The sequence below is a fragment of the Hyperoodon ampullatus genome (assembly GCF_949752795.1).
Source record: "Hyperoodon ampullatus genome assembly, chromosome: 9".
NCBI classification, from domain to species: domain Eukaryota; kingdom Metazoa; phylum Chordata; class Mammalia; order Artiodactyla; family Ziphiidae; genus Hyperoodon; species Hyperoodon ampullatus.
Window position 1 is genome coordinate 11,279,892 of NC_136922.1, and position 25,597 is coordinate 11,305,488.

The following is a 25,597-nucleotide window of genomic DNA, read 5'->3' on the forward strand; positions in this document are numbered from 1 at the left end:
AGCATGGCTCACTGTGGGATACTGGAGCCCAAAGTAGATGAAGCCCAAGAAGAGGACATCTGCCCAGCACAGACAGTCAGAGAACAAGCAGACTGAGAAGGGCCTTCGTCCACATAGAAGTATAATGTAAGATGTCGAAGTCTGCAAGGAACGAGGAGGAAGTCCCTAAGGAGGGGCTGCCACTGTGGGATGTCAGAACCTGAGCAGGACAAGGAGGGGGAACCAAGGAAGTGAAACCCTGTATAACATACCAGGAGCTAAGTGGGATGTGGAGAGTGGCTCTACTGGGGGAGGAGGGGGGCATGTGGTGACAGAGCCTATTCAGTATAAGGTGGGCATCCCCAAAGAGGGGCAGCCCACGCATGGAGCGTCAGAGCCCGAGTAGGGTAAGGAGGGCGTCTACATAGGAAGGTACTCAGTGCAGGGCGTGTTACCCCAAACAGAGTTAGAAAGGCAACTACGTAGGAGGACAAGCAACTGGCATAGGATGTCAGAGCCCAAGCAGCGTGAGGAGGGCCTCTGCATGGTAAGGGATGTCAAAGCCTGAGCAGGATAAGGAAGGTATCCACACAGGGAGGGAACAGTGGCAGCCACGTGTGTGACTGCTTACACACAGGGGGAGTGATCAAATAAGTAAATACATGAAGAATGATGAGAGCTGGGATTCTCACTGTTGGAGAAGGACATTTGCAGATATGTAACAGGAGAAGACTAGTATGAGCCCTGTGGTGCTAACTTGGACCTGGAAGTATCCACATACAGTTTAGGTTTAGTTTAGGGTTTTTAGGTATATAGAGGTACATAGATACGGGGTAAAATATGTATATGTGTGTTCCTACTTAAAGTTTCTAGTTCTGTCTACTGAGAAGGCATGGGAGAAGCAACACTTCAATGGTGATGAGCACAGATAGAGTTCAAATCTTGGTTCCTATGTACAATTCTCCATTAAAAAGGATTCAAAGAGTCCTAGAGAAATGACCTATCCAGGGTGGATCACGGAAAGTACAAGAGGAGCCTGGGACATCATGCTGTGCTATAAAGTAAGGAAGTGCTCAGAGGATGATAGTTACACATCAAAGGGACAGAGAAGGCAACCTGAAAGGACTCCCACTGAATCTGGAACAATTTGAGCACCAAAATAAACAGTGATAGTAATGGATTATAACCCATTGAATAAAATAGAAAACCATGAGTCCAAACTGATATAAATAAACTAAAAGTTTGATGAGGAATGGGCATATTTATATAATTGTAAAGTACCTACCCACGAAATGCACATCCATTACAAAAGGGCAACTGAATAGTGGAGAAGCCTAGCAGACACCACTTACAACAAGCAGCCACCGTGAAATCACCAATCCTGGGCAAATCCAAATCCTGTGCCACTGATAGGATGCAGTGAGAAGAGCACAGCATGATGTCTGTGGTATTTCCAGCAAAATGCAGAACCTGAATCTATTCTTGAGGAAACATAAAACAAGCTCAAATTAAGAGATCTTCTACAGTAAACCTGGCCTGATCTTCATGTCAAGGGAATGAAAATTAAAGAAAGGCAGACTAAAGGAGAGGAAAGGCCATGATAGTCAACTGTTCTGTGTGATTCTGGACTGCATCCTTTTACATTATTGGGACAACTGGGGATACCCAAATTAGGTCCAAAGATTTTGATGGCTGACTGTAAGAGGATGCCCTTGTTTATAGTAAATACACCAATAATATTTAGGGGTGATAGGATATCATGTCAGCAACTTACTCCCAACTCGTTCAGGAAAAAAAGTTCTTTGTGTTGTACTTGCAACTTTTCTGTTTGAGATTGTTAAAAATGAAAAATACATGCTGAATAAAATATAATTGACTGTTTAAAGCAAAAATAAATTCTAATGTAGGGTCTATAAATACATAGAAATAAAATGCATCAATAATAGCATGAAGCACAGGAGGGGGGAAGTGAAAGCATACTCTTGTTAGGTTCTTACATCATATGTAAAGGGATAAAAAATTATTCTAAGGCATAATGTGCAGTAAATTAAAAATGCAGCTGCTTACAATGTAAATAAAGAAACAGCAGTCAAAACGTAGGTGTTCAAAGACAAAAAGCAGCTGCATAAGTGTAGGAAGGAGTGTGATATGGCTTAGAAAAATAGCTAAGAATGACATATTAATATGACACAAAAAGAGAAACAATTAGGGCAACAGTAATAGACTCTGTTACTTAAAGCTTTAAAATTTATCTCATCAAAAGACTCCATGGGCAAAACTGAAAGCAAGCATCAAGTGTAGGGGAAAAAATCTCAAATACATTCCAGGCAAAGGGTGAATATTACCGGTATATAAAGAGCTATTATGAACTGTAAGAAAATTATAAGAATTCCAATTTAAAAACAAGCAAGAGATGAGCAGGCAATTTATAAAGAGGAAACAGTGGACAAAAATGTCCTCATCCTAACTCTATACCATACATAAAGTGCAAGATTAGATATAAATATAGGTATAGATATCTTGTTTCCCAAAATAACCTGAGCTCAAGTCTCTACATTTAGAAGGATGGATTTAATACATGGAATTTTATAATGTAAATCTGCCATCAACCAGAATAAGATGATATTTTACAACTCTTCCACCATTTATCAGGTAGTCCCACAAAGTAGAAATTGCTTATTTATCAAAATAGAAAAGAATATAACCAGTAGCTGGAATTATGGCTTATATTTCAGAGATCAATTCAATGAGTTGTAAGCTATAGATACATGATTCTTGTTGTTATGAACTCATGATCTATGGAAGAAAGATGATAGACATAAATATTTTAACTAACTGAAAGGTGCAATATGACAAGCCCCATTTATATTCTGGGGTGTAGGTATAACGTAAAGATTAAAAGATTAGGGGGCTTCCCTCATGGCACAGTGGTTGGGAGTCTGCCTGCCAATGCAGGGAACACGGGCTCGTGCCCCGGTCCGGGAAGATCCCACACGCCGTGGAGCGGCTGGGCCCGTGAGCCATGGCTGCTGAGCCTGCGCGTCTGGAGCCTGTGCTCCGCAATGGGAGAGGCCACAACAGTGAGAGGCCCGCATACCGCAAACAAACAAACAAACAAAAAAGATTAAAAGATTAGGGATTAGAGATTAAAAACTAAGCACTGGGTTATCTAAAATCTGTTGTACCTTAAATGACAATATATGCTTGAAGGAGGAAGGAAAGAAAGGCATTCCTTTCATTCTTATTTACTATAGCTTTAATTTCTCCATTTTTGATTGTTATAACAATTTACAGCCATCCAAATTGATGACTTCCAAAAAATGAAATAGCCCAAAGCTAGTTGTAAAAAATATTTTTCTTCAAAATATGGCTTCCATCATTCATGCAAGGTTCATAAAACCATTCTTTAAACAAACATTGTGAAAATAACTAGTTAAGACATATGAATTCATACGAACCTGTAATACTGTTCTTTTGGGTAACTGTGAAACGTCAAATTCAGGAATCTCACCTACAAGAAAGACTTCAGACACATTTTGTTCAGGAGAAATGTATTCTTCTTTAGAATTTACTCTGAGTTTTAACTTGCTTCTCCATTTTTTTAATTGAAGTTCATGCTTTAACATCTGCCATGAAAATAATTTACAAATTCCATGGAACTCCTGTAAGGATTAAATGAGATGATACATGTAAAACACAATGCTTGATACAATCATAGCACCAATTAAACATTATTTATTATCATCGTTGTCATTATATAAATTATCATTGTCCAGAGCATATGTAATAATGTGTAGTCTCTGAATCATCATTATAGATCATTTCCACCAGTTGTCATACAACATTGGCATAGGCAGTCACCTTGAAGATGTGGTCCAGCCTTCTCTTTTAGAGACAAGGAAGCTGAATCCCAGAGAGTCAAGGTTCTGGTAATGCCAGAACTGGTATGTGGGGCATGGAAGGGTGAGGGTTAGCATGGAGCTATAGAAGGAGAGTTAGGGGAATTCCCCAGCAGTCTGCTTCTTAGGACTCTGTGCTCTCACTGCCCGGAGCCTGGGTTCAATCCCTGGTCGGGGAACTAAGATCCCACAAGTTACATGGTGTAGCCAAAGATGAAAAAAATAAATTAAAAATAAAAATAAATAAATATTTTTAAAAAGAGAGAGAGTCAGAAGGAAAGAATTTGGAGAATTGCCTAATCTATCATTACAGGAAGTCCCCATTTTAACTTTCAATACATTCCTTAAAACTGCATAATCAAGAAAACACCCAAAGGGTAAATAAGTGTCGTACCCATACAAACACACGCACACACACACGATTTTGGTGTAATATATGGATATATTAGAGCCTAAGGAAGAGCACACACTGGAGAGCTAGCACATACAAGTGTTCCCTGCCTCTCCTCCCAGCAGACACCTGCCATCCTCACTCCACCCTAGTGAATACTGGCCTAGTAATATTGTTAGGCCAAGATATCACATAGCTAAAAGAAAACTTTTCTCTAACTATTTAATACATATCTATATTGAGGATATTATTATCATATATATTAATATATATCAACTACTACAAAACATTGTGCTCAGTGTATGGGGATGGTTAAGAGAACAATACTGCCTGCTCTCAGGGATGTTCAGTTTAAAGGGATGTAAAAGGGGCCACCTGGTCATGCACAGTTACCTTTTCACCATTAGACAATGACCAGGCTAGGGGCCAGGTCAAAACATTAGCTTAGTACAAGAAGTGGTGGAAAACACGGAATGACCAGACTAAAACAGTGGTACCCAAAGTACAACCATTTAACTGGCAACGTTGAAAATGTAGTCCACAAAAGGCAGGTGCTAGAGGACATCCGGTAAGAACACCAGTTCAATACCAGGGGATGATAAACTTTTAGAGAGCAAGAATGATCAATGCGTTATGAGTCTCAGTCTCCTCCGCAGACTCTAGCACTGTTTCAAGCATTATGTGAGTAATAAATCTTTTCTTACTCTCTTGGTACATACGTAGTATCGTCAGTGTCAATATCTGAAACAATCTGGGGTGAGAGGCACTGATCTTCCCCTCCACAGGGCAACCATAAAACAGGGGGGTTAATTTCTTCTTATTTTTCTCTCTCCTATTTATCCCAACTTTGTATTTCAAAGAATATTAATAAAACGTTACCTACTAAATAATGTAACTACAAAAAATTCCAGCATGTTTCTATGTCTGTTCCTACTAGTTACTATGAATATTCTAAAACAACATTAAATGATAATATACTGTACTGATAGCTAAAGCAAACTAGAGATACTTTTAAGTTTGGAGGAGTTTGCTTGGATCCTCTGTTTTGATTGGTTTAATTCCTAATGGGTGTCCCAGTTAAGAATGATCCTTTAAATTTAGCAATTTAGTAGTTTAAAAAATAATTTAGTATTAAGATTATAATTTATTAAATTGAATGTTGAAAAAGAATAAATAGCAATTTAATCTTATCTAGAAAAGAATAAATTTAGTCTTTATCATTTATTTCTCTGTTATAATCATATCAAACAGTTTCTCTTCCACTTTAAACATCTATATCCACCTAAACACTTGCTTAAACAAAAAATCTTGGTGCCTTTATCAATAAATTTAAACAAAATGTTAAAAAGATTTTTCCTTGATGTTCATAGTTGAAATGAAACAACAGAATATTTTAGGAAATATTTTGGGTAGCTGAGGTGACATTTAAATTACTAAGTTAAAAGAACAAGGACCCCATTAAAAGTATATAATATTCAGGACTTTAGTGTTTTCCACACAGCATTATTATCTGAGGCAACATCAATGTAACAGCAAAATTCAGTTTCTAAAAAAATTGTTTCCAATCTGCCATACCAGCTCATCTTCTCTCTGTTTATACTTATGTCTTGCTTTATCCCTCCATTTAGTTAGGATAATTATCAGCTTGTAGCAGTAGAACATCTGTTGTACCCGCAGTAGTGTATCTGAAGAAAGTGCATTAGATTACTGTATATAGTTAAAGCTGCTCTAAAAAAACAAAGTGTTTAAGACTCTATCATGTTTATAATATGAACCAATGTTGCATCTGATAGTTTTTTTATTTTAATTACGTATGAAATTACTTTTGACAGCAGTAGATAGTACTCCTGAGACTTTATTAACCTGTAAACATCACCTTTGCCCTTTAAATTAAGATATAATAGATGCAATAAAATGTCAAGATATATATCATTTATTTTTAAACAAATCTGTTCTTTATAAAACCAGAACTTCCAAATTTATTCATAGAAATACAATCATGAGGTAGTATTCTGATTTAGTTAAATACCCTATGATTAAATAGATTGTTCCATATATATATATATATATATATATATATATATATATTTTTTTTTTTTTTTTTTTTTTTTTTCCAACCAGGGGTCCAAAGCTCAAACATAGGGGCCAGGCTGGGAAGGAGGATGATTAAGGCAGGCCCTGGGGACACTACTCTTAGATAATTGTTTCCTCTCAGAAATAGAGACCCACTTTAACCCTTATGTTAAAACCATCAGAGAGTCCACTCTGAGGTACCAACAGGAGCCAATCAAGAGGAAATGATTCTCTGATTTGCAGCAGCCATAAATAAATCAGTATCTAGTGAGCTGGATAAAATCTCTATTCTTGCTCCTAAGAACACATACATGCGCTATCCACTCATTACAGCTATCAAGGGTTTAAGTAAAACTTAAACTTATTTTTCTTTAAGTTTTCTCAGGTATTCATTAAATGAAATATCTATAAAGAATGAAGAGCTCTCTACAAAAAATAGTCAGTTTTGATATCTATCTATCTATCTATATCTATACCAGCTCTCTGTTACGTAAAAAAGTTAATAGTAGATCCCTATTTATATTGAAACTTGTATATATATATATCACACAAATACATATAGATTTTATTTTAAATATGCCTATTTTCTATTACACTAAAACCCTTTGAGACATATCTCATTAAATATTTTAAATTAGTGGCTTTATATTTCATGACAATCCTCTAGACATAAAAATAATAAAAAATTCTTTAGTACAAATTATGTTTAACTGTTAAGTTTGTTGAAACTTTGGATACATGAAAACAAAAAACCAGTTGTTACTATGTAAGGATTTACCTTTAAGTCGCTCTTTTCGACCTTTCACATAAGAGTGCCAGTGATGAAATACGCATTTTTTAAGTCTGAAATTGTCATATTCTATTGATTTTTCCATTTTTTCAGCCAGAAGTTCATCTTCATTTGTAGGAGATATTGCTATCTCTCTCCATGTGCTGTAAGCAGAAAATACAGAAACATAATATTTTGATGTTATGGCAATACATTAGTAAATAAATTGAGAGAGAGAAGAAGAAATACACTGGGCTTCCTTTACCTCCTCAAAAACCATAGCATGAAAGAAATTGTTATTTTTATTGTTTTATTTACAGCCAGTCCTTGCATTTCCTTTAAGCTTGCACTTCCCTTGTCTACATTTCTAAAGCCCAGAAAGCTCTGAAATCCAAAAGCTTTTTTTTTTTCCATAACCTATTTAAGGGCAAAGCTAGACCTGACCTAAACTAATTTTGCAACAAAACCTCTCTGAATCTGACACATAGCTGTTCAGAGGCTTTCTTCATTTTACTTAGTAAGAATATGCATATATGTTTTACTGTTGAAATACTAATATGTTCAGATATGTTTGGTTCCAATGTGCCATCTCAGACACCACTGAACATGTTATACAGTACAGAGTATGTGCAGAGATTTCCTTTCTAAAAATTTTTCTTAGAAAGGGAATCTAGATTCCAAAACATGTTGTCTCCAAGGGCTTCAGATAAGCGGATTGTGGACCTATACTTTCAATTTTGAAGTTCTATTTAAAAAAAAAAAGTGACACCTCAAAGACATAAAGAACATCTTTTAAGTAAAAACCAATTAAATATAAAAGAAATATATAATACAAAATTGTGGAAACAAGATTAAATAGGTAGGGACTTCCGTGGTGGCACAGTGGTTAAGAATCCGCCTGCCAATGCAGGGGGACACGGGTTCGAGTCCTGGTCCAGGAAGATCCTACATGCCGTGGAGCAACTAAGCCCATGCGCCACAACTACTGAGCCCACGCACCCTAGAGCCCGTGCTCCACAACAAGAGAAGCCACCGCAATGAGAAGCACGTGCACTGCAACGAAGAGTAGCCCCTGCTCGCTGCAGCTAGAGAAAGCCCGCCGGCAGCAGCGAAGACCCAATGCAGCCAAAAATAAACACATTAATTAATTAATTTTAAAAAAGATTAAACAGATAAAATCAGCACAACTGGCCAAAAGTGAGCTGTTCTTCACATGGAGAATGTCAAGAATAAGAACACAAAGAGGAAGAAATAGTGTATAAAAATCATGTTCTTACTAAAAGTGGGTCTTCAGTAAATGTCCATTATAAAAAGTACATGCTTTTATCATTAATTCTGGAGTCACCTAAAATAATGAAAGAAATGAAATAACAAGCATTAGAAATAAATGGAATGCACAGGCTACCTTTGGAAGAGGTACAAGAGAATGAGAGCGATGGTTGCATTTGGGAAGTAGAATAAGGCAGTAGGGAGACAGGAACAGACTAGAAGAACTATATACCATTTATATATTCTGGAATTTTATTGTGTATGCCTATAACCCATTTTTTTAAAAGTTAAAATCACAGCTTAAAATTTTCCCATTATATTGCACTTACTTTAAAGCATTTTCAGGTAAGTACTATGGCATTATTATTATCAAGTATATTGATAGTTGTGGGTTGGCTGGTCACTATTAAGCTGAATGATTTTGCCTTCTCAAGGGTAGAAAATGAGGGAGGGATAAATTGGGAGATTGGGATGGACATATACACACGACTATATATAAAATAGATAACTAATAAGGACCTACTATACAGCACAGAGAACTCTACTCAATACTCTGTAATGGCCTATATGGGAAAAGAATCTAAAAAAGAGTGGATATATGTATATGTATAACTAATCCACTTTGCTGTACACCTGAAACTAACACAACATTGTAAATCAACTATTCTCCACTAAAAATTTTTAAATAAAAATAAAAATAAATAAAATTAGGGGATGAGCCCAAACTCAAAAAAAAAAAAAAAAAGAGTAGAAAATGAGATTCTCTGTTTAAAAAAATACAAGAAGGCCTCACTTGCCAAGCAGGAATAGGAAAACTATATAAATTAAAAGTCTAAACTGTGGAATATGCTGAAAGAGATGCAGATATCACCTGCAGTTATTCACAATAACACACATTAATGTGGGAATGGCTCACTGAGGATTGCTGAAATCGTCTGTACTTTCTGTACATTCTTTAAAGAGTAAAGATAGTATTATATTAACAGTAGGTTAACATAATATAGGTATCTTTACTCCACCTCAATTGGACATCAAAGCTCTTAGGAAGGCAACAGCAGCAGCACTAAGCCTCCACCTTCAGATGGCTTCGCAGCTTTGGGACAGAGACACTTGGATTTCTTGAATTCACACAGGACAGCTTTGAGATTCCCAGAAACAATTGTTTGGAATTTTAAGGAGAAACCAACCTCCTGGGTTACGAAGATAGGGGCTAGAAGCAGTGAAATTTGGGATACTACTATCAACACTGTTACTATCCCAGGATGGTGAGACCTGGGGAAATTTTGTAATAAATGAAAAGATAATGAAACACCATTTACAAATCATTAATGCTAACTTACAAACAGATACCGAGTTATGGCTCTTTAATGTCAGTAGTAACTGGTCCCATTACTTCTCTCTCTTTTTTTTTTTGGCTGTGATGGGTCTTCATTGCTGAGCATTTTCTCTAGTTGCGGAGAGCGGGGGCTACTCTTCATTGCAGTGCGTGGGCTTCTCATTGCGGTGGCTTCTCTTGTTGCGGAGCACGGGCTTTATGTGCGTGAACTCAGTAGTTGTGGCTCATGGGCTCTAGAGCACAGGCTCAGTAGTTGTGGTGCACAGGCTTAGTTTCTCCGCAGCATGTGGGATCTTCCCGGACCAGGGATCAAACCCGTGTCCCCTGTATTGGCAGGCGGATTCTTAACCACTGTGCCACCAGGGAAATCCCCCCATTAATTTTTAACTTTGTAAGATACTCATTTTATTATATGTGAGAAAATGGATGTATTTAAATAATACCTATAGAAAAAAGGTTTTACTTCTATAATACTTGATGTACCTAGTATAGTATAAGTTAATCATTAACTTCAGATTATAATTTTTGGTTTCTGGCATATTATAACAATTTTTCTTCTGGTGGGCAATTCCTCTTTTTGCTCAGTTAATCCTTGAAACAAGAAATTATATATTAATTGTCTTAACATATCTTACCATATTTTAAAGCACCATGCCTTTATTTCATTCGTGAGCTTTATTAATATCCCATATAGTATCATTCTAGAATAATGCTAGCAAAATAGTATGGAGTTTGCTATTGATTGAATCTTTGTGTTCCCCAAAATTCATCTGCTGAAACCTAATCCCCAGTGTGATGGTATTTGGAGGTGGGACCTTTTGGAGGTGATTAGGTCATGAGGGTGGAGCTCTCATGAATGAGATTAGTGCCTTTAAAAAAGAGACCCCAGATGGGCTTCCCTGGTGGCTCAGTGGTTAAGAATCTGCCTGCCAATTCAGGGCACATGGGTTCGAGCCCTGGTCTGGGAAGATCCCACATGCCGTGGAGCAATTAAGCTCATGTGCCACTGCTACTGAGCCTGCGCTCTAGAGCCTGTGCACCACAACTACTGAGCCCACGCGCCACAACTACTGAAGCCCACATGCCTAGAGCCCATGTTCCGCAACAAGAGAAGCCACGGAAATGAGAAGCCCACACACCACAATGAAGAGTAGCCCCTGCCCGCCGCAACTAGAGAAAGCCCACATGCAGCAACGAAGACCCAACGCAGCCAAAAATAAAATAAATAAATAAATAAACAAAAAGAGACCCCAGAGAGTTCTGTCTCCCCTTCTGCCATGTAAGAGTATAGCAAGAAGATGGCAGTTTATGAACTAGGAAGCAGGCTCTCAAGACATCAAATCTGCCAGCACCTTGATCTTGGACTTCCCAGCCTCCAGAACTGTGAGAAATAAATTTCTCTTGTTTGTAACCACCCAGTCTATGATATTTTCATTATAGCATCCTGAACAGACTAAGAGTTTATAAATATGTGTTGAATGCATTAATTTAAATCCCTCCCAACTCTGAATTGTTTATTTTTCATAGGCTATAAAAGCTAATAGTAATAACAACAATAGTAAAAAAAAAACCATGTCTTTAATGCAGAAGTGAGCACAGTCTAACATACAGTACCATGGCCTGACATAAGTATTGGATTTTTCATGCTGAGTAGTTTTCTTATTTTTTGACCTTCTGCAAATTATTGGCAGACCATTTAATGCTCAAGGAGCTTTTCTGCATGGAGGGAAAGACTCACTGCTATTTGTATTTTAGAGCTCTGTTTAATAAACACATAGTTAATTCAGTACAACTTGGAAAAATCAATTTTTCTTAAACATGTAAATGTTTATTGCAAATTTCATTGGGTAAAGTCCCTGAAACAACTTAAACTAAATTAAAAACTTACAAAGATGTTCCTTAGAACTCTCAAATGCCATACACAGCAGACACACATACATAAATGCTATATCATTAACTATTATTACTTATTTTATATTTAAACTTATCCTAAAGTAAACAATATGAATCTAGTTTGTATCTTCACTATTTCTATACTTCATTATTTTTATTCCTTCCAGATTACAGTAACACTTATTTTGATTCCTCCTCAGGAAACAGTAATCTACCCAATCTCAAAAGACTAGTTTTGCAAACCAGCAAGGATATAGTGTGTGGTTGGCTTGTTTAGGGCACAAGATCTGTCTGCTTCTCCCAAATTATTAAAACCCCAGCCCCTGGGTTCATAAAGTTAAGTTCCCTTTTCATAGTTAAGCTTTGGTTGTTATATCAGTAAGACTTTTTAAGTCCACATCTTTCATTTAGATTTTAGAGTTTTGTTACTCAGTGCTCTCTCTGATAGCATCATTTTAAAAGTCGTATAAGGGAGTGATCTCTAGGACATACTGAGGGAGAAAAGCAGGAAGCAGAAGGCTATATGTAGTCTGCTACTTCTGTGTAGGAAGTCAAGGGGGAGGGGAATACATGTATTTGCTCATATTTTTTCAAAAAAAACAATGGAGAGATAAACTAAACGGTACTAAAATTGGTTACCTAGAGAAAAGGATGGAATAGAGTAGATAAAGAGGCAGGAAAGGGAACAGTACTTCTCTGCGAACTCCTCATTTATTGTTTTGATTTTTTTTTTTTTTTTTTTTTTTTTTTTTTGCGGTACGCGGGCCTCTCACTGTTGTGGCCTCTCCCCTTGCGGAGCACAGTCTCCGGATGCGCAGGCTCAGCGGCCATGGCTCACGGGCCCAGCCGCTCCGCGGCATGTGGGATCTTCCCAGACCAGGGCACGAACCCGTGTCCCCTGCATCAGCAGGCGGACTCTCAACCACTGCGCCACCAGGGAAGCCCTATTGTTTTGATTTTTGCTGTCATGTAATGTTACAAGTAATTGAAAAAGCATAATTATATCAAAGAAAAAAAGATGACCATCGACACACAAAAAAGTACTATTTTAATGAAAACACTGGGTAAGATATATATATCTTAAAAGCAAAAAGAATTGCATAATTTTCTTAAACTGTTTTCCATAGTTCTTTGGTTAGTGGTTTGTGGTATTGTTATTTCAAAACCATCATATGGGTGTTGTAGGATGAAACTAATAAGCACTTAGTTAATGTCAGGCAGACCATGGGTGCCTCCTGCTGCGATGCATTAGAAGGAACCCAACATCTCCTCTGCATTATTCTTGTCATCAGAGAAAAAGAAGGAAAAAAGAGCCCGAATATCGAGTTTGTAGATCTAACTGCAAACTTGCAGGAAATACAAGAAACAGAACAAATGAAAGGATTCTAGAGGAAATGAGAATGTGGGACATTTTACATGACAGATGATCTGTTTTCTTCAATAAATAAGTGGTGTGGGAAAAAAGAAGAAAGGGGAACTATTGCAGATGGCAAGAGACATTAGATACATAACAACCGAGTGTAATATGCGGACCCTGTATGGATTTCAACTTAACAGAGCCATATGTGAAAAGGCATTTTCGAGGCAATTTGGAAAACCCAAATATGGACTGAATATGGAGTCTATATATATCTGAATGTAATCATCACTAGATGATATTCAGGAATTATTGCTCATTTCATTACATTTCATAGACAATTGCCCTGTGCTATGTTCTCTAAAAACGCCATTTGTCGTTAAAGTTGCACACTCAAGTATTTACTGGTAAAGTAATACAATTCCTGGGATTCACTTTCTAATACTCCGGCAAAAGGGGGGAGGGGAGAATAATTAACAAGATGGGCAAAATGTTGATTATTGTTTAAGCTGAATGAAGAGGGATCATTATATATTCTCTCTACTTCTGAGTCATATTTAAATTCTTCTGTAATCAAACGATGTTTTTAATGTTACAGATGCCTTTTCTTCTTGTAATTAGTAGGCTCATCTGGAGATTTCATTTCCTAAGAAATGAGAATCAAGTCTGTGAATTTAGTTTCCTCCTTACAATGGTTGATTCTTTAATCTTGGAATACACAGTTAAACTGTCTTTCTGTCTTCTGTCATGAGAGCAGTTTCTCTCTTTTTGTTTTTTTTTTGTAACTGTTTGGCTTACAGTTTCTTGTATTCAATCTTCTCTGTTTGCACAAATAGAAACAAATACATATTTATAAATAGACATGTCCTTGCTGTGGAGGACTTCATAGCGTGAGGCCATAAAAATGACTGCACGCTGAAACCATGCGAAGCAATCTTAATAATCCATGGGGGAAATTACAATTGTTTGTGATCTGTAAAATATTTTATCAAACCATTAAAAACTCTCTGACTGGCAGTTATAACTATAGGAAAGAAAAATGGGGGGTGGGGAGCAAAGCTAATGTTTATTTAGTATACTGTAATTTAAAATATTAGAAACATTGAGGATTAAAGTGTTTTATGTCTTTGTGGGGAAAAAAAAAAAACCTTCATTTTTCTCTGAGGGTGAAAGAGAAATGAATTATCTATCCAGCCTAGGTTGAGCCCTCTAAGCAATCCTAGGCACCTAGAGATTTACAGTTTGCAAAGTCATATCTAGTTTCTGTTTTTTCTAACTTATGAAGTGGGCAGCCTTTCTATGCCTTGATGAATTGTCATACTCCTTTCTAAATCTGGATCAGCTTCCAATATTTTGTGCTTTTAATGTCATGAAATATCTCTATGAATTCCTTTTCAAATAAAACTTTAGATTTGAAGTAGCTACAGTGTCTCTTAGAATTCTGTGCAAACTTTTAAAGATTCTCTATAGGCTTCTAGCTAGACATTGGACACAATCTGATTGTTTTATAAGGTCATTTTCAAAATATTGACAATATTTACCCCTCTAGATCAGTGGTTTTTAATAATTTTAGTATCTTATAGCAATGGTTTTCAAGTGTTTTTCATGTGACATTATACTAAGTGCAGTACTATTCTAGAGGATAAGGGGTGAGGAGGGGAGGACTAAGAATCCCATGCCCTGGGGCTTCTCTCCCCAGCTCCTGAGGTTGCCCCCAAACACCTCCAAGAACACAGTTTGCAGATATCTGCACTCCATAGTGGATCAAAATTCTGTGGTTGATAAAGTCATTAAGACACCCACACACCATGATGCAGATCAACTATGATCAAACATAAGGGTTCTTCCCAGTGTATTGGTGCCTCTGAATCATCCCAGGCTTGGCAGAAATATCCCATCCCTCTATTTCTGTCTCTCTGTCGTAGATCACTGATTAGGATCTGGTGTTACTCTCCACCCATCCTTCTAAATGATGCTTCAGATTGTTCCTGGCTCTCAGCACCCACTGTGACCCTGGCTTTGATTCTACTTTTCAGTGCCTGATGTCACCGGCAACTAGCCCTGCCTGTGCTCACTGAGACACCAGCCTGGGATCTAGAGGTATGACGCATGGTCCCACACACATCTAATTCGTGTTGCCCTTTCTCTCCGCACATGCCTTTTGCTATTTTAGCTTCTCTCAGGTGCACAGTCTTTGTTCTGAAAGTCTCCATATTCTGAATTACTTCCTTCCTCTCTTTACAGGATCAAAACCAGCTGTTGGAGCTGGTTGTTCCTTTCATTAACTTGGTCTGGTTTTTAAGTTAGGTCTCATTAATGTTTCGGCCATATCTTTGTGAGCATAATTCCCAGGCAGATAGCAGAGAGAATGGAGGGGGCGTGGAATACAGAGGAAGTAGATTAGAACGGAAAGAAAATATCCTCCTTTAAAGCTTTCCATAATGCTATTTTTGTCATTATAAAGATACAAGAGAGGAGGAGAAGGAGAAAGGGGGAGATTTAGTAGAGAGGTTTTGTCAGAAAGAGAAAGAATAACTGCCTGTCCAAATGCTTCTTGGAAATTTGGGGAGGTTTCTATGAGTGTGGCTTTGTGCATATGTGTGTAGGGGAGTGGGGTGGGATGTTTGTATATGTGTATGTGATGTTCTTTCATGTTTCTGAGTGGCCCAAATTTCAAAAACAGTGTGACCTCACACCTCTCATGAAATCTAAAATCTTTTTGAGAGCTTCCGTCCAAACTTAAGATGTATAGTGTAGAGTGTTTGGTTAATAATACTTACCAGCTGATCATCCAGTCCAAAAAGTTGTTCCACGTAAGTTTCCAGCAGTCTCCGAATTTTGGGTTTCATTGATGGATCAATGCACATATCCCTTTAATAAAATTAATAAAATGCAGTCAAAAGTTAATTTCATTTCATAGTAATTAGTTCCATAATTAAATCAGTGATTTTAATGGGTGGAGGGGAAGGAAAGGGAAGGAAAAACACTTCCCCTTGGGAGAGGCATGTCAGAATCACCTGGAGGGCTTTTTCAAACTCCTCCCCCTCAGGATTCTGCTGTGCTCCCCAAGAAGGCATAACCTCCCTGTCCTCATCCTCAACTTGAAATAAACTGCCCTATGAGCACATGTTGTTGATGAGAGTGTGCTATGTTTCTAACTTAAGAACCAGTGGAGAAATTGTTCCTATTGAAGTTTGGGGGACTTAAAAGCCTGTGGAGGGGGACTTCCCTGGTGGCACAGTGGTTAAGAATCCGCCTGCCAATGCAGGGGTCACGGGTTAGATCCCTGGTCCAGGAAGATCACACATGCCGTGGAGCAGCTAAGCCCGCAACTACAGAAAGCCCGCGTGCAGCAATGAAGACCCAACACAACCAAAAATAAATAAATAAATACATTTATATATATATAAAAAAATAATAGACTGAAAACTACTTGGGGTAACAATGTCCTAGCTCAATAAACAATCATGATGGTCATGAAGAACCTAGGGGTAAAACAGGAATAAAGACACAGACCTACTTGAGAATGGACTTGAGGATATGGGGAGGGGGAAGGGTAAGCTGTGACAAAGCGAAAGAGAGGCATGGACATATATACACTACCAAACGTAAGGTAGATAGATAGTGGGAAGCAGCCGCAGAGCACAGGGAGATCAGCTCGGTGCTTTGTGACCGCCTGGAGGGGTGGGATGGGGAGGGTGGGAGGGAGGGAGACGCAAGAGGGAAGGGATGTGGGAACAGATGTATATGTATGACTGATTCACTTTGTTATAAAGCAGAAACTAATAAAAAAAAAAACAATGATGATGATTATATATATATATAAAAGCCTATGGAGGGATTCTATGACAATCTTAAGATTGGAAACATTTATTAGCAAGACCTTTTTTTGATAGTATACAATGAGTGTTTTACCTTCAAAATAAAATATCTCCCTACCATAAATCAAAACAATACTTACCAGAGAAGACTTTCAAGACCATTTTCCATTACAGCAGTGATCATTTCCTCTAAATACCTCAGGGGATCCTCAGGACATGTAACAAGTAGACCACAGAACAGAGCCTGGGAAAATGAAATGGAATCAGTGTTTCTGGATTTGCATGTTCTTACTAAGCAAGAGACTTTCTGTCAGACAAGGTCCAATAATGTGACAGTTTTTAAACTAAACGTGCTTTATAGATACCCCTCTGTATTTATTCAATGTTACCAAATAACCAGAGCAACATGCAGTTTACCTTTACTCCTAAAAATCTTCCATTGTAAATGGCGAGTTGTTGCACAGTGTTTTGTATTATGTGAGGAGTACTTTACAGTCCAATTGAAGAAATAGTTGTGATTACCTTAGATCAATTTTTAAATTGATTTTACCATTTTTAAATATGAGGAACTCCTTTTTTATTGAAGTATAGTTGATTTACAATGTTGTGTTAGTTTCTGTTGTACAGAAAAGTGATTCAGATATAGATATAGATATATTCTTTTTCATTATGGTTTATTATAGGATATTGGATATAATTCCCTGTGCTATACATTAGGACCTTGTGGTTTATCTTTTTTATATATAGTAGTTTGTATCTGCTAATCCCAAACCCCTAATTTATCTTTTCTCCCTCCTCCTTTTCCCTTTGGTAACCATAAGTTTGTTTTCTGTGTCTGTGCGTCTGTTTCTGTTTTGTAAATAAGTTCATTTGTATCATATTTTAGATTCCACATATAAGTGATATCATATGGTATTTGTCTTTCTCTTTCTGGCTTACTTCACTTAGTATGATAATCTCTAGGTCCATCATGTTGCTGCAAATGGCATTATTTCATTCTTTTCTTATGGCTGAGTTGTTTTCCATTCTATATATATAATGGAAATTGAATCAGTGATTTTAATGGGTGGAGGGAAAGGACCCTCCATATATATATATATATATATATATATATATATATATATATATATATATATATATATATATATATGTTCCGCACACAGCAACGAAGACCCAATGCAGCCAAAAGTAAGTAAATAAAATAAAATAAAATTTAAAAATGTATTGGTGAGTCATATATTGAATACCTCTCCATTTGAGATAGAGAAAAAGATTTACAGCACACATCCCACAGAAACCACCTGGAGTGCTTAGACATTTCTCTTTGCCTCTTTGGTTCACTGGTGGGTCTCCTGGTACAGGTGTGGGGATGTGTATGTGTGTATAGTGGGTGAGGCACTCTCTTTGGCCCTCCCTCCACATAGGGCCTCCTCTTGCTGGCTTTTTTCCTACTCCTCTCTCTCATGAACAAAATAATTCCACCTCTGAGTCATGCAGAGTTCTTCCCACCTACCTCCATGAGCCAAGTGTCAACAGATCCAGGCCTGGGGGTCCTGGGTTTTAGACTCTCAGCAGTTCTCATAGTGTTCCTCCACATAAGAGGATAATTCTCCTGACTGAACCTGCACAACACATTTTCCCATTTGCAGTAGCTCCATGTCCCCCCACACACTTAGTGTGCAGCCTGCAGGCTGGGAACCTAGCCCCTAGGGCTATTGCCAAAGGGTAAGACCTCGATGTCTCTCCCTTCCCAGCTCTGCCTGCGATGTAGCCCCACCCCAGCTGCTTACAGTGAGCACTCAGCCATCTGCAGACTAATTTCCTTCTCCCCCAAACTTAAAGAATATAGTGATACAGGAGATCAGTGTTCTCACCAAAGTTGTCAAGCTGGATTTGAATAGTCTTCTATTACCTAAGGGCTGAAGTTGTCTATTCCCTGGAGGCTAGACTTCAGACAGCTCCCTAAATAGCCCTGATGAAAAGCCCATCTGCTTTCTAGCCCTTCTGTGCCTCGATCACTAGAGTACTGAGTTTCTCCACATCCTCCCCTTCATCCTAGTCTGGTACCCAGAGGACATCTGCAGCAGAATAACCTGGGGAGTGAATTGGTCTCAGAGGATGAGGTCCAGGAACCTGCATTTTGATTGGCTCCCCAGTTGATTCCTATCACGCTGAAGCCTTACTGGAATTCAGCTTTAAAGTAACTTATTGAGAAAATTGGGATCTGCTAAATGAATATGAGAAGTTGCTTATTTCTTTATATTTCCAAGCTCCACAGATCAGAAAACTACTTTTCCTGAAAAGTTATCCCGCAGAAATCAAATCAAGTTGAAAGGATAAGTCTATGGAATGCTAATAAAGTCATATGGAACTAGCATAGTTCAAATGTTCACTTCTTGCATAAGAAATCTCACTGTTCATAGTTTCCCACTGGGCAAAATAAAATATCCTGAGGTTTCACATCTTAATGTGTGAACAGTGCATAGCTCCATGCAAATATGAAAGCATAGTTCGTGAATCAATAGATTTTTTTTCTGCTATAAACCATTATTAGCTTGGTCTTTATAAGGAGAGACAAAATATGCAAACATGCCTGCAAAAGGAATGTTTGACTCTCAAAAACAATGAGTAGGGCTTTATTATTGCTAGCCTTCTTAGTAAAAACGTACATGGTCAAGGACAAAAGAAAGACCGTGACTTCCTTGGCTTTCTCAGTCTTGTAAATTCACAAAACAATTGTGCAATCCTCCAGTGTCTTTGACCCTGCCTCCCAATCTCAGTCCAGAATATTTCTCAAATATTCAGAAAAATGTCTGGGTACTGAGGACAAAGAAGGGTTTATCCAAGACGGTTGTTTCTACTCCTTTTCAGTACTACCATCTTACAAGAAGCAAGACAATGCAGTGAACGGAGTCCTCTGGGTTTAACTCCTGGATCTGTAATTTTCTGGTATGTAACCTCTGACAAGCTACTTCTCTTGTGCTTCTGTTTCCTTAACCATACATGGGATAATAAAGGTATATATGTCATAGGGCTATCATGATAATTAAATGAATTAATATATGTAAAGTACTTTGAATTGTTTTCTAGTACAAATAAGTACTCAATAGATAATAATGAGAGCAAGCCATCATCTTTTTTTTTTTTTTTTTTTTTTTTGCGGTACGCGGGCCTCTCACTGTTGTGGCCTCTCCCGTTGTGGAGCACAGGCTCCGGACGCGCAGGCTCAGCGGCCATGGCTCACGGGCCCAGCCGCTCCGTGGCATGTGGGACCTTCCCGGACCGGGGCACGAACCCGTGTCCCCTGCATCAGCAGGCGGACTCTCAACCACTGCGCCACCAGGGAAGCCCGAGATTGCTTTTAAAATTGCAATGTCAGCACCACATAGTAACAGAAACCCCTTTACTTAGGAAGAGGCTTAAGTTTCTAAACATTGTCCAAAGTCCCTTCAACCTCCCTACCCTCCAACCCCCAAAACAAGTCCAAAGTGACATCTCAGAAATGCTCACCATCCCCATCTGTAGTAGAGATGGTGCTGGCATGCTGTAGTTCTAGGTGTCTTAATTTTTTTCTATGGAAGTTAGTAAGTTAAAAATTTGTAAATAAAGGGGGTTCTGTGTCTTGTCAACATTTAAATAGAGGGTGCCAAATTTTTATTTTAGAAACTCTATAGCTAAAAATATATTGAAGATTATGGAAAGGGATCAACTGGATTTAGCCATTAAGGAGGGACCCCAGGGACAGGAAGATGCCCCCAAGGCCAGAACTTGAGGGGTTTTAAGGCAGACTGGACAGGAGAGGAGACGAGGTCTTTATGAGGTGCGAGCAAGACAATAAAAGCAGGATCCTAATACCTGTGGGATCGTGCCTGGCCCAGCAGGGAGGTGGTCACCAGCCATGTAATCCCTAGATGAGTAGGTGAATTTTTACTGGAGAAATAATAAGCCTTTGGGGTTGTCATATGCCTTTGGGTTGTTTAAGTGTACCATGGGTTTGCCTCTGGAACTGCATCTATGAACTGGCTGGCTGGGCTAAGGGAACACAGCAAACATAACTGCCCTCAGGGGAAGCCACAACCTTCTAGTCCCAGGGTCCAGCAAAATGAGTTAGTGTGACCAGTTCCTTCTCATCTACATAAGCTTGTGGTCTCTTGCTCATATATTTAGTAATTCCTGATTCTTGCATCTCTGGCAAGTATTTGCAGCTATTAGTCTCTTAAAAAACTTCTGATAGTAGAGTTTATGTGATTTAGAAATAAATACGTTTTTTTTTTTTAAATACAGATTGGAAACTTAATCATGAAAGAAACACAAAGCATAAAAACTGCATAAGAATTTTTTAAAACATGTATTTATTTATTAATTTCTAAAAATAGAAAACCTTGCATAAAGATCATGGTTTGTAACTTAAATATGCCCTCTGCTGGGCAGATCTAGTTTTGCAAACTCCTTTAATCTTTCCTAGTTGTTAAACCGAAACCTGAGCTAACTCTTTCTTACTCGCAGATGCAATCTTTATATGTAGGGACTAAAGAGTTTTGTAGACATTATACCCTTAATATCTTGCCCATCCTTGGTCCCTATGGGGCAGGCCTTGTTTTTAGACAGTGTGCTGACTTCTGCCTAGTATGTAGAAAATTGAGAGAGAAACAGATTTCTAAATACTTCTGATAACCTACTGTTTGATATTCTACCAATAGGGCTTCATTGTATGGACTCCTAGCTTAGTGATAGCTTTTAAAATACAAATGTCTTTTGGAAGGAATATCTCCAAGGAAGGCGATTCCAACAGTGGTGGGATGAGTATTTCAGAGTTCTCAGAGAGAGAAACAATGAATATAGTGAGAGTGAAGAATTAGAAGGCAATATTCAGTTTCCCCACAATTGTATCGAGGCGCAGGCTCTCAGTGTCTACATGTAGATAGTTTTTTTAAAAACTTTGAATTTCTGAAATATACTTTTGCCAAATCTTAGAATAATATATAGAAAGTAAATATTTTATTGCCCAAATTCCCAAGTCTTTGGTCATTTAGTTCACTTTTTTTTTCAAATCTAAAATTAAAGTTTAAAACAATACTTGACTCCAAGGTCTAAAAAAAGGTCTCTATGTTTATATCTGTTGTATAAATAATACACCTAGGTTGCATGACACTGTGCTAGGTGCTGATGGTCTATGAGGTCTACTCACTTGCTGCAACATGGAGGACATGAACCATGAAGGAAGAGATTATTTCCTGTGATTGATCACAGTGGTTTCAAATTTTGTTTTTTAAATCAGAAAAAAAAATCTTTAAAAAACTCCCAAACTCATGAGAATCGCCAAATATAATCTAGATCCTTTCTTAACTTCTAGAGCATCCCCCATAGGAGTCCTTAGAACCCTGGGATTCTGCTAAAAAAGAAAAAAAACTTTGGAAATCTATCAGTATGCAATTACTCACACACAGGCATACCTGAAAGCAGAGTGAGAAGATTTTATGAAAGTGCCATCGTAAGCAGGAAAAGAGGCTGACCCATCTAGGAAAGAGGGTGTCCAGGAGATCTCAGCTGGCACAGCAGCCAGAGGAAAAGGGCTCTCATCCCAGGGAGACCAGACACAGGCCTGCAAACTGGCCAGCCAGCTGGTTTCCTAGGATGAGAAACCAGCACTTGCCAGCAATGAGTGTTTTTATGCTTCCTATGCTGTCTTTGTATTTTTTTTTTCTAATTCTCCATCAATAAATTTCACTTGATAATAGTATGGGAAAGCAAAAAAGGAGGCACTTTTCACTACACATAAGCCTGTTTTCATTATTTTGTTTAAATATATGAACTTTTTCTGATTATAAATATAGTATATGTTCTATGTAATTTGGAAAGTTGAAAAAAAATACAAAGAAATAAAAAGCAACAAACATCCTGACAACCAGAAATAGCCTCTAATAAAAATTTTAATTTCAGTCTTTCCTCAATACATATATTTTTACAAAATTAAAATTAAGATCATACTACATATAGTTTTTTTTTTAATAAATTTATTTATTTTATTTTTGGCTGCGTTGGGTCTTTGCTGCTGCGTGCGGGCTTTCTCTAGTTGTGGTGAGCGGGGGCTACTCTTCATCGCAGTGCATGGGCTTCTCATTGCTGTGGCTTCTCTTTGTTGCAGAGCATGGGCTCTAGGCATGCCAGCTTCAGTAGTTGCAGCATGCAGGCTCAGTAGTTGTGGCTCGTGGGCTCTAGAGCACAGGCTCAGTAGTTGTGGCGCACGGGCTTAGTTGCTCCACAGCATGTAGGATCTTCCTGGACGAGGGCTCGAACCCGTGTCCCCTGCTTTGGCAGGAGGATTCTTAACTACTCTGCCACCAGGGAAGTACCTATATATACCTTCTTTTATTTCTGGCTAGTTATTACATTGCGAACATTTTTCCATGCCATCAAAAATTCTTCAAAACATCACGTATTGAGGTTGGTTGATAACCTATTGCATAAAATTATACCATAAAAGTTTAAAATTTATAAATGGTTGGACATTTAGGTGTTTTTAACTTTTTCCCATTATTAAAAATTATATGATATACATATTATCACTACTAATGATGAAATGTACATATCTTCACCTCTAGTTCCTTAGAAATAGAATATAGAATCAAAATGTATATTTTGAAGATCTTCATACATTTCTCAAAATTGCTTTTCTAAAAAGATATTATCAGTTTATACTTTCATTGATAGCCAGTGGGAGTGTCCCATTCACCTTGCCAACACTGAGAATTAAAACATTTTTATATTTGTTGATTTGATGAAAATAATTCATTTTCATCTACATTTCGTTTTTTTCAGTGCAGTTAAATTAGTTTTCTTACATTTACTAGCTGCTATAGACTGAACCGTGTCCCTGCAAAATTCATATATTGAGGGGCTTCCCTGGTGGCGCAGTGGTTAAGAATCCACCTGACAATGCAGGGGACACGGGTTCAAGCCCTGGTCCGGGAAGATCCCACATGCCACGGAGCAAACTGAGCCTGTGCGCCACTACTACTGAGCCTGCGCTCTAGAGCCCGCGAGCCACAACTACTTAGCCCATGAGTCACAACTACTGAAGCCTGCACGCCTAGAGCCTATGCTCCACAACAAGAGAAGCCACTGCAATGAGAAGCCCACGCCCTGCAACAAAGAGTAGCCCCCACTCGCTGCAACTAGAGAAAGCCTGCATGCAGCAATGAAGACCAAATGCAGCCAAAAATAACTAAATAAATTTATTTTAAAAAAATTCATATTTTGAAACTCTATTCCCCAATGTGATGGTATTTGGAGATGGGGCCTTTGGGAGATGATTAGGTTTAGATGAGGTCCTGAGGGTAGGATCCTCACTATGGGATTAGCGCCCTCATATAAAGAGACACCAGACAGCTTGCTCTCTTTCTTTCTCTGCCAAGTGAGGACACGGTGAGAAGGCAGCCATCTGCAAGCTAGGAAGGGAGCCATCAACAGAACTCAGCCATGCTGGCACCCTGATCTTAGACTTGCAGCCTCCAGAACTGAGAAAAGAAATTTTTGTTATTTAAGCCACCCAGTCTATGGTATTTTATTATAGCAGTCCAAGCCAACCAAGATACTAGCCATCTATGATTTTCTATACCTTCGATATGTCATTTTGGGGAACAGGCTTTATTTAGATAAGGATGCAAGATATAACAGTAACCAAAGAGAGAATCTCAAAGGGATGGTACAATTCAGAAAGATAGCAGGGCCACTTGTTGACTCTCTACTCATGTCCCCCGAAGTCTCCCCTGGAGTCTTTCTCAGCTAAAGATTTAAAGGGTTTTGTGGTTTGAGACAAGCCATGGCAGCAGTTAGTCCATGACTTACTCTCTGTCTTAGTCCATTTGGACTCCTATAACAGAACACCACAGACTGGGGGACTAATAAACAACAGAAACTTATTTCTCACAGTTCTAGAGACTGGGAAGTCCAAGATCAAAGTGCGGGAAGATTCTGTGTCTGGTGAGCACCACTTCCTGGTTCATAGATGGCCATCTTCTGACAGTGCCCTTACACAATGAAAGGAGCAATGGAGCTCTCTGGACTCTTCATTGTAAGTATTCTAACCCCATCCATGATGGCTCCACCCTCATGACCTAATCACCTCCCAAAGGCCCCACCTCCTAATACCGTCACATTGGAGATTGGGTTTTTGTTTCTGTTTTTGTTTTTGTTTTGCGGTACACGGGCCTCTCACTGTTGTGGCCTCTCCCGTTGCGGAGCACAGGCTCCAGATGCGCAGGCTCAGCGGCCATGGCTCACGGGCCCAGCCGGTCCACGGCATGTGGGATCTTCCCGGACCGGGGCACGAACCTGTGTCCCCTGCATCGGCAGGCCGACTCTCAACCACTGTGCCACCAGGGAAGCCCTGGAGATTGGGTTTTAACATATGAATTTTGGGGAGACATAAACGTTCAGTCTATAGCATGTTCATATCACTTTGTTCATTTTTCACAATATGAAACTAATCACTGTGATTCTTGAAGATTTGAAAATAGGTATCAATTTATTTCGGTGCATGTGAGAACAACTGTCCCATGTGTGACTCTGATTGCAGGTGACCAACCTGACCAGACAGCCGCTCCACCCTCCCTGTGCCACTCAGACTCTTCCTGAAGTTCCAGAAGCTTGGTGCCTGTGAAAGCAACAACCTTCTCAAAGACACAATGATGATATCTGGGTCAAAGGTAATTTTCTCTGGCTTATTAAATATGTTAATGCATTCTAGACCTGCACTAATATGGCAGCTACTAATTTCATGTGGCTACTGAGCACTTCAAATGTGGCTA

The 25,597-nt window shown here is 38.5% G+C and overlaps 1 protein-coding gene across 1 annotated transcript in view; it reads right to left on the bottom strand.

The window, feature by feature from the left end:
• Positions 1-25,597, bottom strand: part of FBXL13 (F-box and leucine rich repeat protein 13) — a gene marked incomplete at both ends in the record, with an annotated part of 183,443 nt that overhangs the window by 151,523 nt on the left and 6,323 nt on the right. The window contains 6 exon segments of the mRNA XM_079711473.1: positions 3,438-3,605; positions 5,845-5,954; positions 7,121-7,275; positions 8,389-8,456; positions 15,747-15,837; positions 16,928-17,031. Of these exon segments, the coding sequence (XP_079567599.1) occupies positions 3,438-3,605; positions 5,845-5,954; positions 7,121-7,275; positions 8,389-8,456; positions 15,747-15,837; positions 16,928-17,031 (696 nt within the window).